Genomic DNA, 25,029 nt, shown 5'->3' on the forward strand with positions numbered 1-25,029 from the left:
TATTTGCTTCACAACAATGACATGCATAGAGGTTGGCTAGGTGACAGACATAGTGAGAACATGGATCACTGCTGTCCAGGTGATCATCAATATTATGAGGCTTGAGGTCTTGACTTCACTACTGTTTTCCATTGTCGACTGTCCAACAGTGGCTTGGACCTCTACTGTAGAACTCAGACATTGGATTGCGTCTACTTGTACTGGGAGAGTAACCTTCATGCAATGGATGAGGCAAAGACCAAGGTACCAGCCACTCCTGGCTGTGTTATTGAAGATAACTGTTCTACATCTTGCCATGTGTAGGAAAGAACTGCAAATGCTGGTTTAAATCGAAGGTAGACACAAAATGCTGGAGTAACTCAGTGAGACAGGCAGCATCTCTAGAGAGAAGGAAATGGTGAGGTTTCGGGTCTGAAGAAGGGTCTCAACCTGAAACGTCACCCATTCCTTCTCTCCAGAGATGCTGCCTGTCCCGCTGAGTTACTCCAGCATTTTGTGTCGACCTACATCTTGCCATGTTGTTCCAGTGCAATTACTATGCTGGCATCTACTCCACAGATGTGGAAATTCCCAGTCCTACCCTCTCCATGGAAAGGAGTATAAACCCAACCAGGCCTGTCCTGCCCAAATCATCTACTCTTAGTATTCAACGGAGTAATTGAATGAGTCATTGACAGCGCTAAAAAGCATCATGTACTCACAAAAAAAATAATTACTTTACTTTAGACTTTACTTTAAACTTTGCAGATATCGTGTGGAAACAGGGCCTTCGACCCACCATATTCACGCTGACCAGTGATCACCCATGCACTAGCATTATCCTGCACACTAGGGACAATTTACAATTGACAGAAGCCAATTAACCTACAAACCTGTACGTCTTTGGAGTGTGGGAGAAATCCGGTGCACCTTGAAAAAACCCACATGATCACAGAGAGATCAGACAGCACCTGTACTCAGGATCAAACCCAGGACTCTGGCGCTGTAAGGCAGCAGCTCTACCGCTGCACCAATGTGCTGCCCTAAATGTAATGTCCAAATCACCAAATTCTGGAGGAACTCAGCATCTGGGAAGTTAATAGACAGGCAACTTTCTGGAGCGAGAACCTTGCTAAGATTCTGAAGTCAGGAACCGATATGTCGCCCGTCCATTGTCTACAAAGATGCTGCCTGACCCGCTCAGTTCCTCCAGCTCATTGTGTTTTGCACAAGATTCCAGTATCTGTAGTTCCTTGTTTCTCGCTATTGATGCCCAGTTTGGTTCCAGAACTCGTCCTAGCCTTGGTCCAAGCAAGGATCAAAGGCATGGATTTCAGAAGGTGGGAGTGACTGCCCTTGAATCCATGGCAGGATTTGACTGAATATCGCATTGTGATGTTCTGATAAAACTATAGTCAGTGGACATCAAGGGAGAAAACATCCCAGTAGTTAGAGTTGTGGGTGTGGAATGTTGGTCACCTTAGGAGTGCCCAGAGCTGTGTCCTAAGACCAAGCATCAGCTGCTTTCTCAATAGTCATCAAATCCAAAATAACAATAGTCGCTGGTACTGCTTAATGATCAGTTCTAATTTTAGTTCAGGAGAAGAAGCAGTTCATGTCTGCAGGTAGCAAGACTGAGGCAATATTTGGGGATGCCTGATAAATGGCAGGTAACATTCATGACAAACATCACAAACCAATGCTCATCTCCAACGAGAGAGTCAAACCACCCGTCCTTGATCGCACCATCATCAACCCCCCCGACTATCAATATTTTGCAATGGAATGGGTGGTGGGGGTGGGGTAGATGTTATTATTGAGCCAGAATTTCATTACGTCAGAGGTTTGGTATCCTTTGGAGATAATTTACCTCCAGATTTTACCAAGCAAATCCACCACTTACAAGATGTTAGGATCAAGGTGGAACATTCTCCACATGCCTTGATGGGTGAAGCTTCAACAACATTCAAGAAACAGCACCAAACAGGACAAAGCAGCCTGCTTGCCTGGCATCACATCTACTGAACCAAATATTCCTTCATCCACCATTGTTGCATTGTGACTGTTTGCGTACCATCCACCAGTGTATAATGCAGTTACTTACCTAGGCTCATACAAACCAGAAATTTCTCCAACTAAGAAGGACAATGGCAGTAAGTCCCTGGGAAGACCATCATCCCCAGGTGCCATTTCATGTCATACACCATGCTAACTTGAGGTGTAGTGCTAGGCCTTCATTGTTCAAATAAGGAACTGCCAACTGAACAGCATTGTAGGTGGACTTTCTCCAGAATGCAGCCCACCGTCATCTTCACAAGCTCAATTAGGAATAAATTCTGGCCTGGCTAAAGCACAACTGCACTCTAAGAATGTTTTTTTTTTTTATAAAGCTAACACATTAAAGTTATCAATCAGTGGTTGGATAGATCCTGACAATTTTTAATTATGCAGTCAAAGTCACATCCAGGTACACATGAGCAGCTTGGCATTTCCTTAAACAAAATGATATTCTCAGACATAATGTAGACACAAGGAACTGCAGATGCTGGGCGTCAGGGGTTATGGGGAGTAGATAGGAGAATGGGGTTGAGGGAAAGATAGATCAGCCATGATTGAATGGTGGAGTAGATTTGATGGGCCGAATGGCTTCATTCTGCTCCTATAATCTACAAATTTATGCTGGTTTACAAAAAAAGATACAGAGTGCTGCTGTAACTCAGCAGGCCAAGCTATTTGCCCAACACAGTGATGTTATAGAGAGAGGCAGTGGAGACTTCATTGGTACACACATAGGATAAACATCCATATAAATTAATAATATGACAACTGACGGAATATAGAAGAAAAAATTGAGTTATCCTAAAAGCAATTCAGTGGGACATGGGGAACTGAGTAGCAGTTGTTTATAGAGTTATGGTGTTTCCACTGAGACAAGAAATAAATTAAATTACTTTTATAACATGAGACACAAAGAGATGGAGTAAAGGGCCTGTCCCACTTGGGCGTCATTTACGCGACATCATTTATGCGTCATGACGATTTACAGAAGCCGATTAACCTACAAACTTGCACGTCTTTGGAGTACCAGGAGAAAACCCACATGATCACAGGGAGAATGTATAAACTCCATGTCACTAATCCATCTTCTCCAGAGGAGTAGGCAGTGATGCGTGGTCACACGCGGTGCCCCAGGATTTTAGGATGTACAAAATCTTCACGCGCCATCTGCGTGACGTGCAAATGACGTCCAAGTGGGACAGGCCCTTAACTCAGTGGGTCAGGACACTTCTCTGGAGAACATGGATTAGTGACATTTCATGTTGCAACTTCAGACTCAGTATCTACTTTTAGTGGATCCTAGTATCCACTTCCTACTTTTATAAAGTAGTTTGATGGATATGGTGTTTCAAGGGATATGGGGCAATTGTGGGCAAACGGGGCATCTTAATTGTCATGAAGGGCCTGTTTCCTTGCTGTACGGCACTATGACCTCACCACATCCTCAGGATATTTATAACCGATTGATTCCTTCCGAACAGAAGATTTTGTTGTAATTTTGCCAATTCTGCCTGTCAATTTGTGCTGACTATTGGAGCAGCGATTTAAAATAATTGGTCTCATAGAATTGTGCAGAATTCCTGGCATTTAGTCCCTTGTGTCCTCGTCAGTCAAAGAAAGCTATCCAGCCTAATCCCACCTTCCAGCACTTGATCTACAGATTTGCAGATCACAGCTCTTCCACCACACATCCCCACACTCTGCACATGTGCTGAAGGATTTCAACCATTCCTTCAGGCAGAGTTATCATACACCCGCTGGGCGAAATTTGATTTCCTCATCTCCCCTAATCCTTCTACTAGTTACCTGATACTTGTGCCCTCTTTTTTTTTACCCTTTGCTAAAGTCCTTCCTCTCTCTCGGTTGCCAGTAATTTTACACACCTCATTTGCCTCTCCACTGCTCCCTCTTGTGTCAAAATAGAAACGCTGCAGCATATCCAATCTTTCCAGTAAAAATCCCCATAAATCTTCTCTGCACCTTCTCCAGTAGAATCACATTGTTCCTGTAACGTGGCGACCAAAATACACTGTGGCTTATTCAACATGGTTCATAATTCCAGCAAAACATCCCAGTTCTTAATTTCTATGTCGTGGCTAATGTAGGAAAATATGGGTGGCACAGAGGCACAGCAGTAGAGTTGCTGCCTCACAGTGCCAAAGACCTGGGTTTGATTCTGTCCACGGCTGATGTCTGTATGGAGTTTATACATTCTCCCTGTGATCATGTGGGTTTTCTCCGGGTACTCCAAAGACGTGCAAGTTTGTAGGTTAATCGGCTTCTGTTAATTGTCCCTAGTGTGTAGGGTGCAAAACTGGTATAACATTGAACTAGTGTATGGGAGATCAATAGTTGGCATGGACTCAGTGGACTGAAGGGCCTGTTTTCACGCTGTATCTCTAAACTAGGCTAATGCATGTCACAAGTGTCCTTTTAACCAACCTATTTACCTGTCCTTCAGGCAGGTAAGAAGAAGGGTCCTGACCTGAAACGTCACTTATCCATGTTCTCAATAGACAATTGACAATAGGTGCAGGAGTAGGCCATTTTGCCCTTCGAGCCAGCACCGCCATTCAATATGATCATGGCTGATCATCCACAATCAGTACCCTGTTTCTACCTTCTCTCCATATCACTTAATTCCGCTATCCCTCAGAGCTCTATCTAACTCTGTCTTGAAAGCATCCCGAGAACCAGCCTCCACCACTCTCTGAGGCAGAGAATTTTACACACTTTCACAACTCTCTGTGTGAAAACGTTTTTCCTCATCTCTGTTCTAAATGGCTTACCACCTATTCTTACACTATGGCCCCATGTTCTGGACCCAACATTGGGAACATGTTTCTTGCTTCTAGCGCGTCCAAACCCTTAATAATCTTATATGTTTCAATTCTCCTGAGATGCTGCCTGACCCTTAATAACCTTATATGTTTTAATTCTCCTGAGATGCTGCCTGACCCAATGAGGTACTCCAGTACTCTGTGTCTTCCACTTACCTGTCCTACTCGCTTTAGGATTTGTGGACATATAATCCAAGGGTCCTCACCTTTTTTCAATACCCTCACGTTCTGTATATTCCCTTGCCTTGTTTTACCTCACCAAACACATTACCTCACACTTCTCTGAATTCAATTTTACCTGGCACTTTTCTACCCAACATTCCAGGCCATCAATGTCACCCTGAAGTTGAAAGCTTTCCTCCTCCCTGTAATCATACAGTTAATTTTTGTATCATTTGCTAATTTATTTATCTTTCCCATCACATTTGATTATGAAACATTAATTATACTTAGAGCAGAGAGTACGTGACTGAGTAATGATTCTTGTGAAATCCCTTTGGTAATAGCCTTCCAGTCATGAAACCACCCTAAAATTTGTATCCACCTCTACCAGGTAGTGAGACATTTAGCACAGATAGTTTCAGTGTCATGCATGGGGAACTGGTTTAAGATCTATTGTCAATAGGCATTGGCAGTGTAATGTCTATTTCAGGCCTTAGCTGAAGTGATTTGGAAAAAAAGCTGCTTTACTATATGTTACATCCTGTTTCTACAGCAGTTAAATCAGCTGTGCCTAAAGGAAGGCTGGAGGCTTCCAACTACAGATGTAGCTTAGATTAATTTAGAGATACATCGTAGAAACAGTCCCTTCAGCCCACCGGGTCCACAACGACCAACAATCACCCATACACCGGTTCTATGTTATCCTAGTTTTGTATGTTACACACTTGGGGCAATTTACAGAAGCCACTTAACCTACACACCTGCACATCTTTGGAATGTGGGAGGAAACCAGAGCACCCAGAGAAAATCCAAGTGGTCACAGGGAGAACGTATAACTCCGTACAGCAGCACCAGAGGTCAGGATCAAACCCGGGTCTCTGGTGCTGTACGGCAGCAGCTCCAATCCTGTGCTGCAGTGTGTAGTGTTTTCCCCTACTTTTCCGTGCACCTCAGCCTGTAGCTGTGCCAGGTTATCTTGCTTCCCTCAGGTTCCTCTGATCATGAGCTCAAACTGTGGTTGCAAACTGAACCCTTGTTCAGCAATACTGTCCAAGTGAACCTGGAGTCTAATTTGCCATTGGCTTGTCACCTCTTTAACTGAAGGCTCTGCACCAAGTTTGTACCTTAGCTCGAGACATGATCCAATTACTAGGCTGTGATATATACTGACTGTGAGAGCCTGTAATTTAGCAGAATTCTCATAAGAAAATGGAGATAAAATGAGAAACTCATTTAAAATGAGAATTTGAATGTGAAGCAATGTTGGTAGCAGGTTGTTGCTGATGGAATAATGCTGCAATGGACTGAGCCTTGGCACGTAGCACTTCATTGTAACTTTTTTGGTAAAAAATAATCATTCTTGCACTTAACTAGAACTAGCAATTCTGACAAGGCCTTTAACCTGAAATGTTAACTCTATTTCTCTTTTCACAGATGCCATCTGAGTATTTCCAGCATTTTAGTTTTCATTTCGATACTGATGTCTTTCGACTTTTCCAGGATTCCATATTTAAAATAGACTCCATTATCACAATGAGTATTCAGTATTAAATCAAATCAGCTTGACCTGCTGAGTTACTCCAACATTGTGTGTATATCTTTAGTGTAAACCAGCATCTGCAATTCATTCTTCCACATAAAACCTTGCCAATGGAGGCCAGTCACAAATTATACATTACTAACCATTAGTAACCATTAATATAATTCTAGCTGAAATACCAAATTAATACCAAAATACCAAGTTATCTATTTGTATTGTAGTTTTCTCCAAGGTAATAAAAGAACAGTTAACAGAACCTAAATTAGAGTTGAGTCAAAATTAGTGAGTTACTTTTCACTATTAATTCACTTTAAGATTGTTCTTTGGCTGATACATGAAATGACAAGGGCTTCTATCCACTGTGATCTACTATGGCCAGGAGGTGAAAGAGTAACTGTAAGGCCACAAAGTGATGGAGTAACTCAGCTGGTGAGGCAGCATCTTTGGAGAACATGGATAAGTGACGTTTTTGACCAAGACCCTTCTTCAGACTCTCTATAAGACTAACTGTAATCTATTGTAGGTGATGTAAACTCAATAATTATACTTTATTTATTCATTCTCCCCTGAAGGCCATGTCTTATCACTGTGCCTTATCTAGTGGAATGGTTGAAGTATACTGGGCACCATTGAGGATTTTACATGTATTTACATCAAACTCCAATAATCCTATGAGCAAAAAAAGTGAAGGTCAATGACAAAGACTCCATGTCATAGAAAAGAACATTGTGGTTTGATCATTATTGGTCTTTATCTGTCACTACTTTATGGGCATACTTGTTTGAATATCACAAGCAAAATAGTTGTTACTACCTCCATACTAGTTTTAGGATCAAGATCATCACATTCGGACTCCTCAGAACTGATAGACTCCTTTGTGCAGCATGAGAAGAGAAAGAAACAAAATCAGAATTAGAAAGATAAATTATATGTTTGAAAACAATTCTATGACAAAATTAAATCCCGTGCACAAGTGCCTGAAAGCACTAACCACCTTGCACGCTCATAAAATACATCTATTCAAGAATTACTATTAATTAGAAAGCCTCATACTTGCTCAATTTACATTTAGTGATAGAAATGTAAGAAAATGGGTAGAATCAGCACACTACACATATGATATGTGACTTGCAGTGGGGATTAGTAATTTCACATATGGTGTATCTTCTGATCACAAGACATAACATTACAATTGCTGTAAAGACATCAAAATTTAATTACAAATGGGTACTATTGAAATGTAACACAATAATCTGGTAGTTTACATGTTTGGGAATGGATTACTGCAATCTTCAGGATGCTACATATTTTAACCAGGAGCAACTTTTATTGATGTTACTATAGGAGAACCTTTATTATAAAACTAGAAGTTATCCAAGATATTTTTTTCTGAAGTCCATTCATGAAACAGCTAAATAGAACTGGGAGACAACTTCACCGTTCTTGAATATCTTGAACGAGCTCACACATTTACACAGAGTAAGATACCAGACAACAAAGTTGATAAAAAACTTTAATTTATTCATAATTCCAGCGAAAGAATATGATACACTGACTTTTCAGTACTCCAGACACTCCCACAATCTGTATGGTAAGCAGAGGTGTTTTTAATGATATTCAAATCATCAGCATGTTTACTGCCAATAGTGATGTTCCTGTTTTTGATGTTAGTTCTGAAGGTAAGTGTTAATGGTTGCTGAAGTTGGCTGGTGCTTGAAGGTCAAGCAACAGGGATTGTATGGATTCTAATCAGTTTTAGTCTCGTGAATTGGATCTAGAGTGTGATATATATTTCACCACTGTAATGTTAGTTTTGTTCAGTGGTGGTTTGGCCAAAACAACCTTCTTAACAATGAACAATTAATGCTAATAATTTCCCCCTTTGCACTAAGAAGATCTTTAATTTGGAGGTAAAACCACTCATTTCACTATTCTGGGGAATAGAAGTTTTTGATCTAACTTAAATGCATTCATTATTCTGATTCTTCTGGAGTAAAACGGGAGCGGACAATCTATGTGTCAACCCCACGGGAACATTGCCTTGTGTCGGGACCTTATAACAGTGTGAATGTGCAGCTCCTAAATGTCGACTTACTCACATTAACAGAGGCCTTGTTGGTCAGAATATCCTTGGGTTTACGAGCATCACTTTCAAACCTCCCTTCATTTTTCCCACTGTTCTCCTTTTCTCGTTTTCTCAAATGCAGTGATGTGTGCCAAGAACATGACTTCCTGTTGTACCAAAAAATGCACCAAATAACTTGAATATCTTAGGCTTCTGATGGATATAGGGCCAAACACAATCCACTTCAATTCCAAAACTCTGGTAGCCATCAGTAGAAAAAAAAAACATAGTATGCTCTCAAAATCAAATCTATCAAGATGTCTTTTCTTTTGGCAGAAAAGATAATAGCTTTAACAAAAAATACTCCCCCCAGATTAGACAGTCTTTATCTTTGCTGTGCATCGCACAATCTCACAAAATCTAAATTAATGATCTGCAATTCCTCCAACACTCACTTTTGATGGCCTACAAAGTAAACAGGTTGTAAAAGGCAGAAAGTGTTTTTTTTTACCAAAACCAACAAATAAAATGAAATCCTGGTAATTGGTTACACAATATGGTCTGAAGCCCTAAACATTCATGGAATTCAGGGAATAAGTGCTTTAGGGTGTAACAATTATGATTCTCTATAAATGTTGCACCTCTAATCATTGCACTTTAAAACTGAACAGCTTTTACCATTTTACTTAATTAAAACATGCTCATATTCAAAATTACTTTACATATTTAAAATACATTTATTATTAGTTACATTACAGGTACAACAAAGAGAATTCTGACTATATTGCACAACCTGACTATTTATATGGGCTTATTAAATAGTGCAAAATATTTTTGTACAGGAATGTATTAGTAGGAGACCTGGCAAAACAAAAGAAAAGTTTTTTTTTACAATATGCGGTCAATAATTTTGAAATTAAAATAAAATTTAAAAAGTACACGCTGTACAAATTGCCATAGACAACAATTTCTCTTCAGCTGGAGAAGTTAGGCCTCAATTCAACATTAGGCCTTGCGCCAAATGTTTATAAAATTCAAAACAAACATATTAGTAACATAACATAAACATACTTCCAGTCCAGTTATTTCCACATTAGTGTAGTGAGGGTTAACGTAAAACGTGCCAGGACTGCATAATAGTCACTTTTATTACAAATATTAACAAGAAAAACAGAGCCTTCAGACATAGCTCTGCTAAGCTGAAGATCGAGCATTGACTGGGTATTTCTGAAGTTTGTTCCAACGGCCTTGTGGATAAACTCAGGAGGGAAAACCCGCCGCCATCTTTTCCTTTACATCCACACACTGCTTCCAGGGCAGCACCTGGCACTTACTTGATGCTTCCTTCGTCAGTCTCTGTGGAGTAGTCAGTGGTGTAACTCAGGATAAAGCCTGGAATCCACCCTTCAGCAGCGGGTGAGTGTTCATTTGCAGGCCGGTACACCAGGAACATGTTCTGCTGGTTAATGGCAAGAACCTGAACCACTTCACCCTGGAACACGCAGATCTCATTCTCCTTCACTGCCCCGTAATCCTGGGTGACCAACATGGCGGAAGTCCCATTGCATCCAGCAGTGGCATTCTGTGCAAAGCAAACAGCATCCAATTAGAATTCACCGTCTGCTTTTACAGTCCGAGAATCTGCCAGGAATTAGAAGAGACAGCAGTTTTCAAACAGCAATCTTCAGGAGAGTGGGTTTAAAAACAAAAATTGTAGAATGCTAAATCTACATTTTACTTTCATGAACATTTCCTTTATCCAAAATCACAGACTATCTTTAATCAGACTTTACCTCACATTAAATGTTATTCTCTTTATCCTGTATCTGCACACTGTGGATGGTTTACTTGTAATCATGTATAGTCTTTCTGCTGACTGGATAGCATGCACCAAAAAGCAGCATCTACTTTGGTACATGTCAAGTCAAGTCAAGTTAAGAGTTTATTGTTATGTGTTCCAGATAGGACAATGAAATCCTTGCATTGCTGCAGCACAACAAGATATTGTAGTAATAAATACAGAACAGATCAGTGTGTCCATATACCTGAATATATATATACAGGTGCACAACCTTTTATCCGAAAGCCTTGGGACCAGACACTTGTCGGATTTCGGACATTTTCGGATTTCCGAATGGAAGATTTTTAGCTTAGATTAGATAGGTAGCGCGGGCGGCTTGAAAAGTCTGGAGCAGCTGCCTCCTCCCCGGAGACCGGGAGAATCATTGCATAAATGTTAGTCAGTTAGTTTGGAGGGATTTTATGTGGTGGTGGTGGTGGAGTAGGGGTGAAGGGGGAAACTTTAATTCTTAGTCCTCTACCTGGTCGGCGACTCCCAACCTCGCGGAGCTGGGGGCTCCGTCCGGCCGCGGGCGGCGCCGGTTGGAGCTCCGACCCCGGCAACTCTACCCCTGGCTGCGCGGCTCCAAATCCAGCGCCGCCCCGCGAATGTTGGGTCGGCGGCCACAGCGCTCCGGAGCTTGCCGCACAGCGACCCGGTAAGGCATTGCCCGCTCCCCGCTGGTATCCCAGCGCTGCGACGCCGCCGACTGACATTTGCGGAGATGTCATGTGGGTCCTGGATTTGGAGCGCCTGGAAGTTGCCGGGGTCGGAGCTACAACCGGCGCTGCCCGCAGCCCCACCGGCCACAGCGCTGCGGAGCTTACTGCACGGTGACCCGGTAAGGCATTGACCGCTCCCCGCCTCTCCGACCAGGTAGGGGACTAAGAATTAAAGTTTACCCCTTCACCCCCCCCCCTTCACATAAAAGCCCTCCAAACTAACTGACTAACATTTAAGCAATGATTTACAGATGTTTAAGCGTCTCCGGGGAGGAGGCAGCCGCTACAGTAGTACAGACCTGGGTTGACCGTGGGTCGTTTCGGGTCAATTTTGGCGCAAAACGCGAGCTTTGGTGCGCAGATGACATCTGGAAAAAATGGCCGGTTTTCGGAGTTTTTCGGTTTCCGGAACACCGGATAAAAGGTTGTGCACCTGTATATATATACACATCAGTAAACAGATAAAGTGCAATAGGTTGTTATAGTTCATAGTTTGTTTGAAGTTGTGTTTAATAGTCTGATGGCTGTGGGGAAGAAGCTGTTCCTGAATATGGATGTTGCAGATTTCAGGCTCCTGTACCTTTTACCCAATGGCAGCGGAGAGATGAGTGTGTGGAGTGTGTGACCAGGATGGTGTGGGTCCTTGATGATGCTGGCAGCCTTTTTGAGGCAACGACTGCGATAGATCCCATCGATGGTAGGGAGGTCAGAACCGATGATGGACTGGGCAGTGGTTACGACCTTTTGCAGCATTTCTGCTCCTGGACGCTCAGGTTGCCGTAGCAAGCCATGATGCAACCGGTCAGCATGCTCTCTACTGTGCACCTGTAGAAGATCGAGAGAGTCCTCCTTGACATACTGACTCCCCGGAATCTTCTCAGGAAGTAGAGGCACTGATGTGCTCTCTTTATGATTGCATCAGTCAAAGTCAAAGTCAAAGTCAAAGTCAAAGTCAAAGTAGCCTTTATTGTCATTCAGACCTTGCGGTCTGAACGAAATTTTGTTCCCTTGCAGTCCTACATATAGTAAAAATGACAAAAACACACAATAAACACAAATTAACATCCACCACAGTGAGTTCACCAAGCACCTCCTCACTGTGATGGAAGGCAAAAGTCTTAAGTCTTTGTCTCTTCCCTTCTTATTCTCCCTCTGCGCCGAGGCGATCCAGGCTTCAGATGTTGTGACCCCGCCGGGCGATGGTAAGTAATCTCAGTCCCATGGCTGAATCCGAGCTCCACGAATGGGCGGTTCAACTCCGTGGCCCGGGGTGGTCGAAGTTGCCGAAACTGTGGCCATCTAGTCCAGCGGACGCAGCTGTTGTTGCGGGAGCTCCGGAGAACAGGTCACAAACCTGTGACCTACGAGCTCCCGACGATGTCGTACACTGGGCCCGCGGTCGGGTCGGGTGGCTGCTACCGCCGGAACACTGCCCCAGCTCCGAGGCCGAGTCGCCGCTGCCGCTGCCCCAACTCTGTGCTGCTGCTGCCCCAGCTCTGAGGCCGGGTCGCCGCTACTGTCGGAACACCACAGCTCCGGAGTCGGACCGCTGCCGCTGGACTGCTGCCCCAGCTCCGTTATTAGGCCTCGGCGCAGGCGGAGACGGAGACGGGGGATACGACAAGAGAAGTCGCATCCTCCCCGAAGGAAGAGACCAAAAACATGTTTCTCCCCCCTACCCACACACACACACACAACCTAATAAACCAAAAAGTAACTAAAACAGGACAAAAGAACAACAAAAAAAAGAAAAAAACAGACGGACTGCAGGCGAGCCGCAGCTGCTAAGGCAGCGCCGCCATCTTGAAGTGTTCTGGGACCAGGAGAGATCTTCGGAAATATGAACAGCCAGGAATTTGAAGTTCTTGACCCTTTCCACCATCGACCCATTGATATAAACGGGACTGTGGGACCCCATCCTACCCCTTCCGAAGTCCACAATCAGTTCCTTGGTTTTGCTGGTGTTGAGAACCAGGTTATTGTGCTGGCACCATTTGGTCAATCGATCGATCTCTCTTCTATACTCTGACTCGTCCCACGACAGTGGTGTCGTCGGCGAACTTGATGATGGAGTTCGCACCATGTCCGGCTACGCAGTCATGAGTATAGATCGATGATGACGCATTTCTACCAATACGGACAGACTGTGGTCTGTGAATGAGGAAGTTGAGGATCCAGTTGTAGAGGGATGCGCTGAGACACAGTTCTGAGAGTTTGGTAACCAGCTTGGAGGCGATGATTATATTAAATGCAGAGCTGTAGTGAATGAATAACAGCCTGACCGCATGAGTTTTTGTTGTCCAAGTGGTCCAGAGCAGAGTGGAGAGCTAGTGAGATCGCATCCACCGTTGATCTGTTGTGGCGGTAAGCAAACTGCAGTGGGTCCAGGTTTTTGTTGAGGTATGAGTTGATTTGCGCTATGATCAGCCTCTCAAAGCACTTCATCACCACAGATGTTAGTGCCACTGGTCGATAGTCATTGAGGCACGTCACCTTGCTCTTCTTGGGCACCGGTATTATTGATGCCCTTTTAAAGCAGGTGGGAACCTCAGACCTCAGAAGGGAGAGGTTGAAAATGTCCGTAAAAACTCCAGCCAGTTGGTCCGCACAGGTTTTCAAGACACGCCCGGGTATACCATCAGGTCCAGGCGCTTTCCGAGGGTTCACCCCTCTGAAGGATTTTCTGACGTCGGCCTCTGTGACTGTGACCGTAATGCCATCATGGCGAATGGGGGCTCGGGAAGGTGCATACTTAGTATTCTCCCTATCAAAGCGTGCGTAAAACGCATTGAGCTCGTCAGGGAGTGATGCTTCGCTGACATTTGAGCTGCCTCCTGATTTTGCCTTGTAGGAGGTGATAGCATTCAAACCCCGCCACAGTTGCTGAACATCCGACATCCTCCAGCTTGGAGCAGAAGTCCCTTTTGGCTTTTTTAATGGCTTTACCAAGGTAATATCTGGACTTCTTGTAGACCTATGTATCACCAGATTTGAATGCCAGGGATCTGGTCTGCAGAAGAATGCAAATCTCATGGTTCATCCAAGGCTTCTGATTAGGAAACACTCGGAAGGTTTTTGTTGGGACGTACCAATAAACTAAACTAAACTAAACAAGATTGGTTTTACTGAAGTAATATATGAATGCATAATTGGGAAACAGGTTCTTCATGTGCTTTGTGTATTTAAGTAAATCAGTTCACCAATGTTTACTCTGTTACATGTAGAATAAGCTAAGTCACCCAACTGTCCTGAGGCCAATTCACCTCGCCCCACCATATGTACTTTGGTTACTTTATTTTAAATGTTTCAAACCAACATTAACGTATACAGGAGGATGGGTCTTGAGCTCAACATTCACCCAATGCAAACTGTACCCACTGTATTACATCGCCCTCTGATAATAAAGATTCATGGTGACCCTGGAAAATTTGGACTACTACTTTGATCTCTGGACACACCTTTCAGCAAAGGCACAGATCCATTATGGAATTCATCATTGCCAGCCTTCCATGCGCTAGCATAGCTTTTGGTCAATTGAGGAAAGAAGTGATGGAAGATCAACCCCTCGTACCCAACACAAATCTCATGGTCTGCTTGGCAGCAGTCATCTCTGCTCTCCTGCATGCTTCTGTGACCTGGCCTACTACCATGAGGCAATTCAAGTAACAGCAAAGATACCAGCAATAATTGTCTGCAAAATCTTTCAATTTCAATGGAAGAAAAAGTGAAGCAATATCAGTATCATCCCCCACCCGCCCAGGGTAATATCCCCAGCTTAGAGCCCTAGCTACACTAGTTTGGATTGGGCAGATTTAAACTTTTAGAGACACAGATGTTTAGATGACGCACACCAGATTCTCAAGACTGATGCTTATTCCAAGCTCTCTCGTAGGAGAAGATGACCAGGTAGACAGAGGGAGGAATTTGAGAAGATGCTCAAAGCCTCTGAAAAAAAATGCAACAATGTCACCAGCTCTAGAAAATTCCAGGCCCAGTAGCACTCAAAGTGGTGAGGGCCATTCGAAATAGTGTTGAAAAATCTCAGATTCATGCACTGGGACACAGAAACACCTTTGTGAATGCAGAAGGAATGCACCACCTCGCAAGGCAGCTACATCTGTTCTGATAGGCATCTCCTGTCCCAACTATGGAAGTATCAGCAGTTCCAACAGTGGTCCCATGAAAATATACCAAGGGAGTGCCAGAGAAGAGATGGACAAATATAGGAAAGGAAATGCTTGGCACTTTCACTTTATTCTCATATATATTCACTGAATTTAATGGTTCTATGGTGTTTTATTGTCACGTGTGCAAAGTGCAAACACACAGTGAAATTCTTTCCTTACAAACAGCCCAGTAGAGTATTGCCATATTATCCCCGATTAGCAATTGTACAGAAACAGTCCACTGAGACCACATGCAAGAGGTGCCATGTTTTGGCACAATTTTCCAAGTCCATTCTACACTCCAGTTGTTATGAGCGGTGCCCGATTCAGGCAAGCCCCAGGCAGCTGCGGGATCCAGTCCTCACCATCCTTGGTCGACTAGCAAACAAAGTCCGCTCCTTGCCCGTCCACCTTTGTGCCCTGGGGGCACCTCTCACAGCCAACCTTGAAGGCATGGTAGGCCAGACCCTGGTAACTTCACCTTTCTTAATTGTAACCACTCACTCAACCATCATCTTTTGATGCAGTAGACAAGAGAGCCAAAGGACTTTGCTCTTAATATTCCACAAACTTCCACAAATTAGCCAAAAACCCAGCGCATCCCTCTTGGAGGATCCCCCTGGATATTCACCAAGATTGCATAGTAACTTACAGCTACATGTACACTCAACTTCTTTGCCTCCTGAATTCTGCAAGGATACTGCACACCCATTCTCATGCCAACCCACCATTGCTGAAGATCGAGCACAGTAGGGCACAGGCACAGAAAGAAGAAAACAAAGGGTTTCTACCTGCTTAAATCCCTGCACCATCCCCTCTATCCAATCTCCTTTTCTTTGTGACACCTGTATCATTTGCTTGATGTCTCCGAGACATGTCACCATAAGAATATTCAGCCCAGAGGCAACGGAGCGGTAGGAATCGCAACAATCGCTATGTTGACCTTGATGGAATTCAGGAAGTGGGAAGTGAATGAGGGTATACCCAGTGCCACTAGCAAATGGTTATTAATATTGGTTTATTATTGTGACGTGTACCGAGATGCAGTCAAACCTTTGTTTGCATGCTATTCGTTCAAATCAAATCACGCTATACATGAGTACTATTAAGCCATATACAAGTACAACAGGTAGTGCAAATAGATTTATGAGGGTGCAGAAGATTGTGTTACAGCATTGTAGCGTTACAATTACAGAGAACATGTCCAAAAATGTATGCAATGAGGTAGGTTGGAAGATCGGACTATACCCTAGCTTATTGGAGAACCGTTCTGCAGTCTAATTACAGAAAGGAAGTAGTTGTTTCTGAAACTGATGATATGAACACTCGAGCTTTTGGCTCTTCTGCCCGATGGGAGAGACGAGGGAATAAGGTGGAAATAGTTCTTGATTATGTTGGCTCCTTTTGTTTTTGAGCTTTTGCTAAACCAAGATGTGATTTACCCAAATATGATCCTTTCCACAGTGCATATCTGTTGATGTTGGTAAGAATGTTGGTTAGATGGAAGACATGCTGAATTTCCTCAGTCTTCCGAGGAAGTTGAATTTAGGTGGCAGGGTTGCTCAGCGTTAGAGCTGCTGCCTTACAGCGCCAGAGACCCAGGTTCAACCCTGACTATGGGTGCTGTCTGTACAGAGTTGTAAATTCTCTCTGAGACAGCGTGGGTTTTCTCCAGGTGCTCTGGCTTCCTCCCGCACTCCAAAGATGTACAGATTTGTAGGCTAATTGGATTTGGTAAAATTGTAAATAGTCCCTAGTTTGTAGGATATTGCTAGTGTATGCTGGTCAGCGCGTACGTGGTGGGCCGAAGAGCCTGTTTCCATGCTGCATCTCTAAAGTCTAGAGCTGTTGGGATGCTTTCTTGGCTGTAACTTCACTGTGGCTGTTCTAGGACAGGTTGGTGATATTTACACCTAGGAACTTGACCATCTCCACTTCGGCACTTTTGATGCTGAATGAAAAGGTGAATATTGAATCATGGGACTCAGAACACAAAAGCCCTCTACCAGGTACATACAGTACGATATAATAGAATTCTATTTATCCCAGGAACAATTTTCCTCCTGCGATAAATTGTTCTATCGTATCGTATCGTACTGTACATGCTGGCTTTTAAATCAATCTCTATCCACATCTGTGACACAAATAATCACTTGAATATCAAAAAGCATTTTGTTCCTTTTTTTCCCCATCAGGCATCATTAATGGAATTTGCAACAGATCCCAGTTAAAAATTTGATAAGAATCAGTTTAGTGCCAACACCTTGTGGGATGCAAATGCAGCACATGAATGCCTAAACTAGGCAATTTGCACCAAAGATTATAGAGGAGCGTTCCTCTCTAGTATCTTTGATTTGCACAGATTCAATGGCACTGCCAAGGGCAACCTGCCACTGGATAAACCCTGTGTCAATCCGAAGCAATCTGTGGAGCATGAGAAACTAGCCGCACCACGTGCTTCGTTGTAGCAAAGATCTGGAACAAGATCATAGAGTAAAATGAGAGGATTGTTACAGTGTGGCACAATAGGTTTGAAAGAGTGTCCCTTTTTTTTTGAAGTTCAGGAACTGGAGGAAAACAAAAAGGCAGAGTGTTCTCCACGGATGAGAAGCCACCAGTGATGGCCTTCACTGTGACATCTCAGTTTCCTTTGCATGAGCCTGTGATGGTCTACCTCCTTCACAGTAAGTAGATATAGACTGTTATACTGAGTGACAAAATGTGTTCCTGCTCTTCAGATGCCCACGAAATGTGCTAATGCAGAACTAGTCCACCGAGTTGGGACTGCAAAGAGCAGAAAAGACAAACTCAGGACTTCATGGAGAAAATTCCAAAGATTCAAAGAACATTAATAAACCCTAATATTAGGGGCAAGGCGTCCAACATGAGAAATAAAGCCCCAAGATTCTGGGCAGCACAGTGGCGCAGTGGTAGAGTTGTTGCCTTAGATCACCAGAGACCTGGGCTCGATCCTGACTATCGGTGCTGTCTGTACAGAGTTTGTCAATTCTCCCTGTGATCGTGTGGGTTTCCTCCAGGTGCTCTGGGTTTCCTCCCACACTCCAAAGATGTACAGGTTTGCAGGTTAATTGGGTTTGGTAAAATTGTAAATTGCCCATAGTGTGTAGGATTGTGCTAATGTACGGGGTGATCATTGGTCGGCACGGACTCGATGGATCGAAGGGCCTGTTTCTGCACTGTATCTCTAAACTCCAAAGTTTAAAGTCTTCAAAATCACGCTAACCCATTTCTTGTCTTGTCAGTTATTATTTCTTATAAATCACATCGCAAATACCAGAGTGTAAAGTCAGGACACCCACAACTGGTGTGTCACCCTGGACACAAGTACCCATGGCTGGCTTAGATGGACTTGATGGGCAGATTGCAGGGATCACGAGAAAGCGATCTGAAAATCTGACAATAACCTTTAAAGTCCAAGTAAGAAAGGCTGCTGCCCAAAATTTCCAGTCAGAAAATATCCCTGCCGTTTATGCATCAAAGATATTGCTGGAAATTCAGTTGTAGTGTTTTGGTAATCTGGATGACTTAATGTTGGAAGTCTTAGGTCGACCAATTTGCCAAATAAAAATGCAGGAATACCACGTGAAGGATGGATGGAGCTGTAAACACTGAAGGCAAAATTGATCTTTTTCTTAGGACAGTTTTAAACACACCATTTGACATAAATCAGATGATTTTAATTATACACGTACATTATTGAATTTAGACAACAATGATTCCAATCTAAAACATGGCATGTCAAAAATAACAATATCTGCAAAGAGTTAATGTTTTGGGAAACATTGAGTACGTTAAGACTTCCAGACAGAGACACTGGAACCTTGAGCACAAAACAGCCTGCTGCAGGAATTCAGTATGTTTAAGAAGGAACTGCAGATGCTGGAAAATGTCTGAAGAAGGGTCTCGACCCGAAACGTCACCTATTTCCTTCGCTCCATAGATACTGCCTCACCCGCTGAGTTTCTCCAGCATTTTTGTCTACTCGGGAATTCGGTAGGTCAGGCAGCATTCATGGAGGGAAATGTTTAGTCAACCTTTCAGGTCATGACCCTTCCTCAGGGCTGGACATTTCCTTCCGCAGTTGCTGCTGAGTTCTTCTAGCAGATTGTTTTGTGCTCAAGACTTCCATATATATCAATTCCACTCTGAATATCTTTTGGAAGGAACAAAGCTTCATTCAATCAACTTTAAGGACTATTTTGAGGTGAGATAATGTGAAATGTGACTTGCAAAGACTCCCCATTTTGGCTATGGGTAAAACTGAGCAAGTTTGCGACTGTCCTTTGTAGCTTTAATTAACAATTTTATCCATACATTATATAATTACCCAAGTTAATCCAATGGTATAAGTAATATTCAACTTTTACTGCTAGTGTACCATCATTTATTGTCCACTAGAAACAGATACTGTTAAGAATGTTTGATCATTTGTTGGGAATGATCCACACCATTAGCTTAGAGTATTATGGTCATGCTTAGTTTGCTGGCATGGTTGAATAAACTGTAGTACTCTGCAATCACTACAAAACTTTGGATTTAATAATCCTGATATGGCAGTGTAATTCCTCTGGTTATCCATATGTTATTGATCTAGGTTGAAGACTTTCTTGTGCAGGTACCTTGATTTGCTCATAGTCTCCGTAATGCTGGTCATCATCAAAACTTCCATTGGAGGTAGATAGCTTTAACGGGGGTAGTGATGGGTTGTGAACCAATGATTTCAGAGGCTTTTCGGGCCCAGCCTGGGAACAGGAGAGTGCTCTGATATTAGGCGGGGGTATCCTGCTTGCTTGTGTTTTCCCTGAGGGCTGTGGTCCACTCTCTCTTTTCATGTACTCGATGGGTGATTGCAGTGCTGTAATCAAAATCAACAAATCATGGGAGAATCTGGACAAGTTGCAAATAGAACAAGAATGATTTGTATTATCATAGAAAAACAAACTCTCTTTGTCAATCTTGTTATAGTAGAACATAGAACAGCAGTGCACAGGAATGGGCGCTTCCGCCCATAATATTTATGTCAAACATGATGCCAAACTAAACTTATTTCATCTGCCTTTACTTGATCCATAACAGGTTTCATGTGCCTGGACATAATCCATATCCCTCTATTCCTTGCACCCATGTGCCTATTTAAAAGTCTTTAAAAAGGCCACTAATGTATCTGCCTCCACCACCAGCCCTGGCAATGCGTTCCAGGCCCCACCACGTACATCTTCATTAAACTTTCCTCCTCGCACCTTTTAGCTATACCCTCTAGTGTTGGACCATTACACCCTGGGGAGAAAGGTTATGACTGTCAACCCTATCTATGCCTCTCATAATTTTTTGCAACATTGTTTAGGCAATTTTTGCAAAATTGTTTAGGCTTTCTGAGATTCTTAGATATTAGTGATATATTTTTTTGCACAATGTAATGATATATTTTGATACAATTTCACAGATAGTGATGGACCAATTATGTGTACAGACACTAAATATTTGGTATGGCTTGCCAACAGAATGGCTTGTCTCCAGAATTTCCTAGGTTGTTTTGCTCTGGAACTCACTGTTATTAAAAGGCCATTTTGGCACAAGGAAGCAGGGATAAAAAGAGACGAGGACTAGCAATCGTCTGTCACTTTTACCTATCAGACTAAAGACAATGACTTGAATTATCCAGAGGCTGAGCCATAAAATGCAAATTAAGGATATACGTTAAAATAGTTTATTCAAACAGCAGAGGCAAAAAAACCCAACAGGTTTAGTTAAATATATCTACAACTATAATTAACTGGGAATGACATTATATTAACTTTTCAATGCCAAATGGGTATTTAATTTTAGAGTGAATGACTCATGCTTGGACATCATAGAAGGCCGTCCTTTGTGTCAGGGGTTATGTGGAGAAGGCAGGGGAATGGGGTTAGGAGGGAGAGATAGATCAGCCATGATTGGATAGCGGAGTAGACTTGATGGGCCAAATGGCCTAATTCTATCACTAATGATCTTATGATCTTCGCTAACTCCATTTACCCGCATTAGATCCATGGCCATCTATGCCCTGACAATTCAAGTATTTCTTGAGATTTTTAATTTAAAAGTGGCAAAAGTATCAGCTTCCACCATCTCATCAGGTTGCACATTGCAGACTCTAAACACCCCCTGTATGAAAAAATTCCCTCAGATGCCCTCTAAACCCAATTACAATCTAACAGCATGATGGAGTAGGCTTCAAGGCTTGAGTGACCATCTTGTTATACCTGAAATTTGGTGAGAAGATGAGCATTGAAATTTAGGCCATAATTCTACCTAAATGATCTTAGGTCTGCACACAGAATAGATACAAAGTTAATAAGTTTTAGCGACAAACTGCATCCAGGCTGTTTTAATTATTTAATGTAATTTTACCTTTTTTAAACCCCTAAATCAGTTTTGTACTTTAGCACGTACTATTCTGGGCAAAGATGTTACATCTATTTATTTTTCTAATCGACACCTCATTGTTGACAAATGGGGCAAGGTTTTGACTGAGCTAACGTCTTCATCACATGTTGTGGATGTGCAAATTGATAATGGAGTGTCGAGAGCAACAGAAACTTTGAATGAAAAACATGACAATCACTTGACCAAAGACGAAAACGGGTTGAGAAATAAATAGAGGAAGGGCTGAGAAAGATGCTGAAATGAAACCGATGGATTCAACAGCAATTCAGATTCAAAAGGTGTTTCAAAATTTAGATAAAGGAAACAATAAAAATAATATTTTAATACATCTATATTTAATAAACAATAAAAAGAGGTATAATAGAAAAGGAATCAAAAGTTAAAAATATGCCATCTAATAATCTTGTAAAACAATCTACTGCCTAATATAACTGCTCTCCATAAACTGTTTATATCCTAGGCATGAAAGGTTACTGAGTAGTCATGTCGATAAAAGGGTACCCTGAGAATTATTGGATGTAAATTTGTGGTGAGATTAATAATGATCAAGTGCTACAAATAATAAGATTACAGATACGATTGAACAATGTGAAGTTATTTTTGCAAAATCTATGGCATAGATCACAACTCAGCCAGCAACTAGAGGCACTCTACTAGTTATGAGCGAGCTCTTCTTTGTAAATGGTTGCTGCTGATTTGCACATTACAATGTGTTGGCAATCAGGTTTTTCTCCCCTGTAAAATGTGGTCTGTGAAATAATTAGTTATTTAAATTAAAACATAAAGAGGGATAACTTTTAAGTTAGGTTTAGGTTATTATTATCATATGTACTGAGGTACAGTGAAAAGCTTTGTTTTGCATGCTATCTAATCAGATCAGATAACACTACACACAAGTCAAACTCAAGTACAATAGGTAGAGCAAAGGGAAGACATAGAGTACAGAATATAGTTCTCAGCATTGTAGCGCATCAGCTACAGAGACAAAGTCCTATGTGCACAATGGGGTAGAGGTGAATCGGACAGTAGACTGGGTTCATTTAGAAGGACCATTTAGAGAGGAAGAAGCTGTTTCTGAGTCTGCCAGTGTGCACTTTCAAGCTGCTGTACCTTTTGTCTGATGTGTGCATGGAAAAGAAGGGATGATCGGGGTGGGACGTCTTTGATCGTGTCAGCTACTCTTCCAAGGTATTGTAAAGTGTAGATGAAGTTAATGGTGGAAATTTTGGTTGTGTGTGATGCACTGAATTACATCTATAACTCTCTTCAGTTTTGTGCAGTCTTTCACAACATAAGTACACCATACAGTGGAGTGACTCTTGTGACTTTTATAGAATTAGAACAATTAGAATTAGAATTAGAATTACTTTTATTGTCATTCAGTCTGAACAAAATTTCGTGCCTGCAGTCATACATACAATAATGCAATAATAAACAACAATAAACACAAATTAACATCCACCACAGTGAGTCCTCCAAGCACCTCCTCACTGTGGTGGAGGCAAAAATCTTAGAGCTGCAGTCTCTTCCCTCCGCTTCTCCCTCTGCGCTGAGGCGATACCCCACTGGGCGATGGTACAAACAGTCCCGCGGCTCACCGAACCCCGCAAACGGGCCGGCTCAAACACCGCGGCCCGGGGTGGTCGAAGCTGCCGCCCTCTAGTCCAGCGGACGCAGCCGCTGGCTCGCGGCTAAACCCCGGACTCAAGTCACCGCCGCCAGAACGCGGTCCCAGCCACCGGAGCACCGTTCCAGCCCCAAGCCGGATCGCCCTCACGTGAGTTCCGTTCCTCCCTCGAGCTGGGTCGCTCCGACGGGAGCGCCATACCACCCTCGAGCTGGGCCGCCCCGACGGGAGCGCCACAGCCCCGCACGGGAGAGTCTCAGCCCCTCGCCAGGCCACCCTCATGGGAGAGTCACAGCCCCTCACGGGAGCGCCGTTCCAGCCCCGAGCTGGACCGCCCTCATGGGAGTGAGCCCAGGGCAAGTCCTGACTGGCTCTGCCTACGGAGTCTCGAGGTCGCCAGCTTCGCCATTAGGCCTCAGCGCAGACGGAGGCAGAGAAGGAGGATACGACAAAAAAGTCGCATTCCCCCGAAGGGAGAGACAGCAAACCCCGTTTCACACAAACACAACCTAAAAACCTAAAAACAAAAACTTAACTAGACAAAAAAAAAAAAAACACAAAAAGTAAAAAACAGTAAATTAACCTACAAGACTGCACGTCTTTGGGGGGAACTGGGAAAACCCAAGTGGTCACAGGGAGAATGTGCAAACTCCATGCAGACAGCACCCGAGGTCAGGATTGAAAGCGGATCTTGGGCGCTGTGAGGCAACAGCTCTACCAGCTGCATGAAATGTGTAAGTGCAATGCGGTGAATGGAAGGAAATAAAACTATCTTGCTTACCATTTAAGAAATTTCGCTGGGCGTCAAGAACTTGATTGATATCCTGAATCCAAGCTTGCCAGACTTCAATGCTTGGTGCCTGTAGGATGAATCGTTCAGACGTTCCACGGGATATTAGAGCAAACTTGCAGAGTTCATTGTCTACATTCTCCTCGATGTTAAGGTAACTCATCTGACATGGATTAAAAAAAAGGAAGAAATACTGAAATCTGCACCAAGACGAAGAATACCATTAATGTGCACAAGATGTAGGAAGGAACTGCAGATGCTGGTTTACACCCAAGATAGACACAAAATGCTGGAGTAACTCAGCAGGACAGGCTGTATCTCTGAAGACAGTGTTTTTCCATCCTAAAACTGGAGATTCGGAGTGAGATGGTACTTAATTGGTCAACATTCAAAGTTATATGGAGCAGATCTTCCATTAAAAACTTGAAGATCCACTCCAATCTGCTGGCTTTTACATAGACAGATGTGTTGCAACTCAGGGAATTTCTGGGTGCAAGGTGAAGTGCAGCCTTTAGCTCCATTTTCAATATGTGCTTCAGCTCATTGTCACTGAACTACTGGAATTCAGTTGATACAAAGAATTGCAGATACTGGAATCTTACATAGAATACAAAGTGCTGGAGTAACTCAGCGGGTGAGGCAGCATCTCTGGAGGACATGGATAGGCAAAGTTTTGGATCATTCTTCATAATGAAGAAGGGTCTGACCTGAAATGTTGCCGCTCCATGACCTCCAGAGATGTTGCCTGACCCGCTGAGTTACTCCAGCACTTTGTATTTTAGTGGAATTCAGT

The 25,029-nt window shown here is 42.9% G+C and overlaps 1 protein-coding gene across 5 annotated transcripts in view; it reads right to left on the reverse strand.

Moving 5' to 3' along the window:
* Positions 1-25,029, reverse strand: part of kalrna (kalirin RhoGEF kinase a) — a 584,657-nt gene that overhangs the window by 25,665 nt on the left and 533,963 nt on the right. For 3 of the 5 annotated variants that reach the window (XM_055638045.1, XM_055638047.1, XM_055638049.1), the window contains 3 exons: positions 24,228-24,399; positions 20,013-20,248; positions 8,644-10,226 (listed from right to left, as the gene is read on the reverse strand). In XM_055638045.1, the coding sequence (XP_055494020.1) occupies positions 9,975-10,226; positions 20,013-20,248; positions 24,228-24,399 (660 nt within the window). In that variant the 3' untranslated portion in view covers positions 8,644-9,974. Of the gene's footprint in view, positions 1-7,392; positions 7,453-8,643; positions 10,286-20,012; positions 20,249-24,227; positions 24,400-25,029 lie in introns of those variants that run through there. The other 2 variants (XM_055638050.1, XM_055638046.1) reach the window with 2 other exon arrangements.

Source organism: Leucoraja erinacea, chromosome 7 (assembly GCF_028641065.1).
Source record: "Leucoraja erinacea ecotype New England chromosome 7, Leri_hhj_1, whole genome shotgun sequence".
NCBI lineage: Eukaryota > Metazoa > Chordata > Chondrichthyes > Rajiformes > Rajidae > Leucoraja > Leucoraja erinaceus.